This window comes from Galeopterus variegatus, unplaced genomic scaffold, assembly GCF_000696425.1.
Source record: "Galeopterus variegatus unplaced genomic scaffold, G_variegatus-3.0.2 Scaffold4, whole genome shotgun sequence".
NCBI lineage: Eukaryota > Metazoa > Chordata > Mammalia > Dermoptera > Cynocephalidae > Galeopterus > Galeopterus variegatus.
In genome coordinates, this window is record NW_007726115.1 from 1969695 (window position 1) to 1976454 (window position 6760).

Here is a 6760-nt window from a genome sequence, read left to right on the forward strand (position 1 = left end):
CAGTGTTTGGGTTACTAAGTAATAAGATGTAATCATTCTCTTTGACAATAGAATATATTTTTGTTGAAAAGTTTAGCTTTATTGGTTTTGTTTTACTTTGTTTTGTAACATTACCAATCATATACTCAGTCTTCAGAGGATTAATAATATGATTTATGATTGGAGAAGTAATCATCTTTACAAGAAAGACATTTCATTGACTGTTGTTTTTCACCTTTCCGTAGCATGATGACAGAGATGATGGTGTGGATTATTGGGCCAAAAGAGGAAGAGGTCGTGGTACTTTTCAACGTGGCAGAGGGCGCTTTAACTTCAAAAAATCAGGTAGCAGTCCAAAATGGACTCATGACAAATACCAAGGGGATGGGATTGTTGAAGATGAAGAAGAGACCATGGAAAATAATGAAGAAAAGAAGGACAGACGCAAAGAAGAAAAGGTAAATTTTAATTTGTAATTCTTTCAGATTTTCTTTGGTATGGTTTTGGTGGGCAAATTAGTTAATTATTTAATTTTTAGGAATAGTGATTATTATGGTTCATTTTCACTCTCCACATTGTTGTTAATCTTTAATTTCTCCTTCTTTTTTAGGAATAGTGAATTTGAAATAAGATTGGAACAGAGAGCAGAACTTGCACCCACCATTTTTTTTTTTACCTGATTTTTGTTTTCAAATAAGAATGTAAGCATTTTACTTAAATTTTACTGTTTGCAAGTAGTCCATAGAAATTTTGTTTTAAGTCTTCAAATATCTTGAAAAATAGTAGACTGTATGTTGAAAATTGTACTGAAATAAAGTAGAAAATTGTTACGTATCATATTTGTAACTATCAACTTTTAAAAAAATACCTTTTACTGTTTTTGTTACATGCATTGTAATTCTGCTTTGTCTATAAGATATGGTCAAGTACAGCTCTGTGAAAGTTCTGATTCTCTTCCCTCCCTGTTTGTTAATGTTTTATTCTGAAGTGAACGTTAGCTCTACATAAAAATCCCCAAACAGAAATTGTTTATAGAGACCACATTAATTATTTTAACTGTATACATTTGTTTAACCTTCTCTTTAATTTGAACACACTACATTATAGGGTGACTAATTTTTGAAGTATACCACAGACAGAATTAGAATTGTTACTTTGGTAAACTAAGCTAGTTCAGCACTTCAACAAATGTTTAAGAAGGAAAAAAAGCTTGGCCAATAGCTGAAAAGTACAAGCTTTTAAAAGATAGTTTGAAAAGTTTGAGAAAATGTTATTTTTACTGAAAACAAACAGTGGCCTATAATAAACATTCTTAGGAGCCTTTCCTATTTGGGTTCAAAGTTCAGTGTTCTCTTTCTAATTTGAGAGTTTGAGTCATGGTGTCAGATATCAGCTACTTGAGAGAGGAAACAGGTTTGTAATAATACTGAAAATAAAAACCCCATTCCCACCAAATGTGTTAGTATTAAAATAAAACCTGTAATCCTGGATTATTCTGAAGAATAATTTAACACATTAGTACCTGATTTCATCTCTTATATATTTATTTGAGCTTTTGGACAGCGGAAACATTATTTTGTAGTGTAGCCATAAGAAAAAATAGGCAAACACAACATATACTGTTCATTAGTAGTATTTTGAATAACTTGTTTTTCAAATGTCACCAATAAAAAGTTTTGGCAGGAGCTTGTTGCAGCATTGATCTAATTTGTTTAGTTGCAGTTTGTAAAATGGCTTTTTCTTTTTGTTCCCAAGATTTCTATTCTTTAGGTAGAAAATCTTTTCAAATGTGAATTAGTTTTTATGTGTTGATAATTCTTACAGGTATGAAAATCTGAAGTAGTAAATTTCAGTGTTAAGTCTGTCTGCTTTATGAGCATATTTAAAACTAGCCACATTTCACTTGTTAATTCAGCCCCCTGAATTAGTTGTGTATGTTTGCTTTAAAAGGAGATAATTCTTGTTTGATTAATGTAAACTTTAAAGATCTAAAGCCTGTGGCTCTTTCATCCTCACTTGATGATTTGCAGTGCATCTAACACCTCGATTCCAGCCAGGGACACTTGGTAAGAGCTGTTGGAAACAAAACTTAACAAAACCCAAACTCAGTATGTGTGATGTTTATAGCCCTAAGATCCTTAGTGTACTGCATGATTTCTTCCATTAGTTTTGTCTTTCTGAAATTGTCTATTAAAGCAGAGGATATACCTGCCAAAGCAAGTTATCAGGACATAACTAATATTCCCCTATTCAGAAGAATACTTCCTTACATGTTAAAGCAACATGGATTTGATCCCCAGTACAGAATTTTTATGATCATTTTATTTTATACAAATAAATATAGCTTTTATTTGAACAGTTATTATTTGGTTAGACACCATCTCTGTGCATGACTATAAATGTGCAGTTTTGCTTATCCACTTAAGACAGTAAGAAAAAGGAGATTTGCTGAGAAATTATTTAATAGGGAGTGGGAATAAGGTACTTAAATCCTGTGGTTAGGTTCCATTTTCCATGCAAAGTCATTGCTTTAACCTTTGGTTACTTTTCTCTTAAAATTGAGGAAAGAGTATCCTACCAGAATATAGTAGGACAGGGTGATGTGAGAACTCTGCAATAGAATGCCATTGTGGATGTTATCTTTTTCAGAGCCAAGCATATAAAAAGTAGCCTGTGTGTATTTTTTTCAAACTACAGTTTAACTTCACACTTTATGACATGTTATAAAATCTGAACAGTTCCTCTTGGTAAGGATATTTGTTTACAAGTGCTGGGAAATAACTCTTCACTACCACATTAACAGACTTTGTTTTACCTAGAGAAGGGAAATAAAAATGAACCAAAGGATATTTACAGAAAGGATTGAGAAAGCTGTTTAAGGAGGCCATGACTCAGTTCGTAGGTGTGTATGCCTTTCAACATCTTAGTAATTTTGCAATTTACTTCAAGGGATTACTGTTGTTCCCTTTTGTCACAGTTAAAATCAATGTTGGGAATTAAATTATAATTTGAGAAAAAAATATTCCCCACTAAGAATGAATGTAGATGGCTAAACGATTCTTACTCAGTGTGATGTATAATGCAACAGGGACCCTTGTAAATTGTCATATGCTAATAAAATGTCATAAGTGGTTAATAGCTGTTGTTTATCTTTTTGAGACTTTTGCTATGTTTTTCTACACAACTGATTTCTATGGCCTACTTTTTAGATTTTAGAACATGAACTTACCTTTTAACAAAATTACTGGTGTGGTGTGGCTTGATAAACGCTTTATGAAATCCCTCAAACTCCTATTTACTGTTTTTTTTCTTATTTTCCTTGTGAAAATGGTTTGAAATTGGTTAAGTCTAAGCCTTTATTTAAAAATATAGGAATTCCAGATTTCTAGTTTAGTCCTCATGTTCCTATGTTAACACAGGATCTTACCAGCCATAATATTATGATGGAGATTAATTCCCTTCCTATCTGAAAATATGGTTGTTATTTAATAACTGAAAGGAATTCTCTTTTTCAGTTAGTCTTTGTTCACTTTGAGTAAAATCTGGTATAATTCTTATGCTTCACTTATAAATTACTTGAAATACAATGTGTGCCATTCCATCAACTTTTAACAAAGCATTTTCACAGAAATTCGTATGCTAAAACAAATTGATACATTTTGACTCATACAAATGGTAGATTATCCCTTAAAAACTTTGTTAGAGAAATAAGAACTGTGTGTGTGTGTGTGTGTGTGTGTGTGTGTGTGTGTGTGTGTGTGTGTGTGTAAAAGATGTGTAAGATCATTGGTAGCTTAACTGGGTAATTTTATTTTTTTGGTGGCTGGTCGGTACAAGGATCCAAACTCTTGACCTTGGTGTTATAATATACTGAGAAATTTTAATGTTACATACAAGCTTCCTGTGTAAAATTATACTATGTTATTTATTAGGCATGTTACTTTTATTTTTATTTTTCTGTTTCAATATATTGTATATTCAACAGTATATCTTTTGGGATATATCTTAAGTTTCCATATAGAACAGTACCCTTTCACAGTCAAAAAGAGAAGTATAGGGCCGGCCCAGTGGCGCACTGGAGAGTGCGCTGCTTGAGAGTGTGGCGGCGCTCCCGCCGAGGGTTCGGATCCCATGTGGAGACCAGTTGCCGCTCACTGGCTGAGCGCGGTGCGGGCGCAACACTGAGGGTTGCGATCCCGTTGCCGGTGTCCGGTACGGGTGCGACACCGAGGGTTGCGATCCCATTACTGGTCAGTAAAAAAGACAAAAAGCAAAAAGAGAAGTATAGAGGCCTTTCTCAGTTTGTGAAGTTGCTAAATAGGGAATGCAAATGGAGAAATAAACTACACTGTCATGGGATTATAATTGGCTAGACTCAGTCTCTTGAATGTGCCTTGAATTTAGAAAGTAATATCTGTTATGTGGGTTTAGGGTTCTCAAATAGTTGAAACCATTATTGTTAAATCTGAATGTCAAAGGTCTGATTGCTCATTTTATTGAAGTAGATACTAAAAATCAGAAGTCTTTTAATGAAGTTTTAAGTGAACAGGATTTATTACTCAGTTTCTTAGAAATCAGGAATGTATGGAAATTATTTGTTGTATCCCATTGTCTGACTTGGGAGCTTTAGAGATTGTGTTGATTTATGAGCTGTTCTTATGTTTAAGAAACATGCACTAATGAGGAGTGTGTCAGTTATGCTCATGAGGCCAAAATTGTATGTTTAATTAAGGATGCTAATTCTCTTTATATTACATTACAAATTATGCCTTAGCCTTTAAAAAAATGGATCTCATGGAGTAAAAAAGAAAGAGTAGGCATTAGGACACCTGTTCACTACCACTACTAGAAAAGAAATCCAATTAATGTGTCTTTTTTTTTTTTTTTTTTTTTGGTGACTGGCTGGTACATGGATAGAACCCTGGACCTTGGTGTTATCAGTAGCATAGTGTGTCTTAATAATCTTTATATAGGAAAAATATTTTTCCTATAGACATTTTAGGTATTACATGACAGTGAAGTGATTTGTAGAGCTTTTAAAATGCAGAAGATAATATGGACTCTTGAAAATATAAAAAAGTTGGGCAAACAGGCTTTCATGGTACTCCCCCAAGAATTGGAATCAAATTTTTCTTAATCTTTTGAGGTTGCCCAGCTTCCTGATTCAATAATAACGAACCCTTCCGTTAATAAAAGTAGATGATGGTAATTACACCTTCCAGTTAGGTGACTTTAAAGGATTTATAGTCACAACATGAACTGTGAATTTGACAGTGGTAACTTCTTGGTGCTATTATAGTGATTGCACATTTCATGGAATGCAAAGAGCCACAGTAAATAATATCATTCTAATCCTCCAGAAGAGTGGTTTAGTTGCTACCTTATCTAGTCTTTGACATGGAAGGTATGCATTTTTTTTTAGTCTTATTTGTACTAGAAAGGGAAAACTAGAATGTTAAATGCACTTTTAATTTTTTTTTTTTGAAAAGTTGAATATTGTTACTAAACGTACATATAAAAAGATAAACTGGTTAATGTCAGCTTGCAATTATCAAAATGTGTTGCAGAGGGCCGGCCCGGTGGTGCACTGCTATAGTGCGCCGCTTGGGAGTGTGGCGGCGCTCCCGCCGAGGGTTTGGATCCCACATACAGACCGGTTCCCGCTCATTGGCTGAGCGAGGTGCGGGAGCAACACCGAGGGTTGCGATCCTGTTGCCGGTCCCGGTCTGGTACGGGCGCGACACTGAGGGTTGCGATCCGTTGCCGGTCACGAAAAAAGACAAAAAGGAAAAAAAAATGTGTTGCAGAAATAGAATTATGGAGTATTATTATCTCAACAGTCAGCTTTGTGAGTCGCTAAAGTTCAAATACTGCAGTTAGGGCATTTCCCAGCTGTGAGAAATGACTGTCTTTTAAAATGTAATTTGAATTTGTACTTTTAATTGGAAATGGGATAGAAGAGCCATGAAAGTCTTTGATAGGACTTGGAGTAAAAAATTGATGACTTCTCATAGGAAAAAATAATAGTTCTATCCATGACTTTCTGGGAAACTAAGTAGAGTATTCTACATTACTCAAGAGTATTTTCTAGTTTTCAAAGTATTATTTTGTTTTCCTTGATATTCCTATAATCTTCCAAATTTATAAATGTGGATGGTTTTTGCTCTTTACAAAAGGTGAGGCTCAGGTAACAACTCAATTCTATAACTAAAATGTTTCTGGAATCTCAGCTTTCGATGTAAAACTCCAGTTGGAGTGTGGAGAGGTCAGATATTTGGGATAAAAGGCATATGGCTTTTAATGTAGTTACAGATGAAGCTGTCTGGCCCGCTCAAGATCAGTGTATCTTGATTTTATCCTATGTCCCTGACTTAGGCAACAATAAAAATTTCTGACTTAGAAAATAGTCCATCTGAGGCCGGCCTGTGGCTCACTTGGTAGAGTGCGGTGCTGATAACACCAAGGCCACGGGTTCGGATCCTATATAGGGATGGCCGGTTTGCTCACTGGCTGAGCGTGGTGCTGACAACACCAAGCCAAGGGTTGAGATCCCTTTACCGGTCATCTTTAAAAAAAAAAAAAAAAAGAAAAGAAAATAGTCCATCTGTATAGGAAAAACTTCAGAGCTTGAATTGGCCATTAGTAGCTAAATCAAAGAGGGAAATAGGGTACATAATTCTCACTGTCTAAATGAAAAGAAGCTATTTCTGAGAAACAACTATTCCTGTTTCCAAAACTCAAGATATATCTATACGTATGTGTATATATGTATATATACATT

The 6760-nt window shown here is 34.5% G+C and overlaps 1 protein-coding gene across 4 annotated transcripts in view; it reads left to right on the forward strand.

Annotated features, from left to right (window-relative positions):
- Positions 1-3115, forward strand: part of BCLAF1 (BCL2-associated transcription factor 1) — a 29817-nt gene extending 26702 nt beyond the window's left edge. For all 4 annotated transcript variants that reach the window (XR_550662.1, XM_008574994.1, XM_008575190.1 and 1 more), the window contains 2 exons: positions 225-437; positions 590-3115. Coding sequence is in view for 3 of the 4 variants with exons in the window: in XM_008574994.1 (XP_008573216.1) it covers positions 225-437; positions 590-595 (219 nt within the window). In the remaining variant the exon portion in view is untranslated. The remainder of the gene's footprint in view (positions 1-224; positions 438-589) is intronic.
- The last annotated feature ends 3645 nt before the right edge of the window (positions 3116-6760 follow it).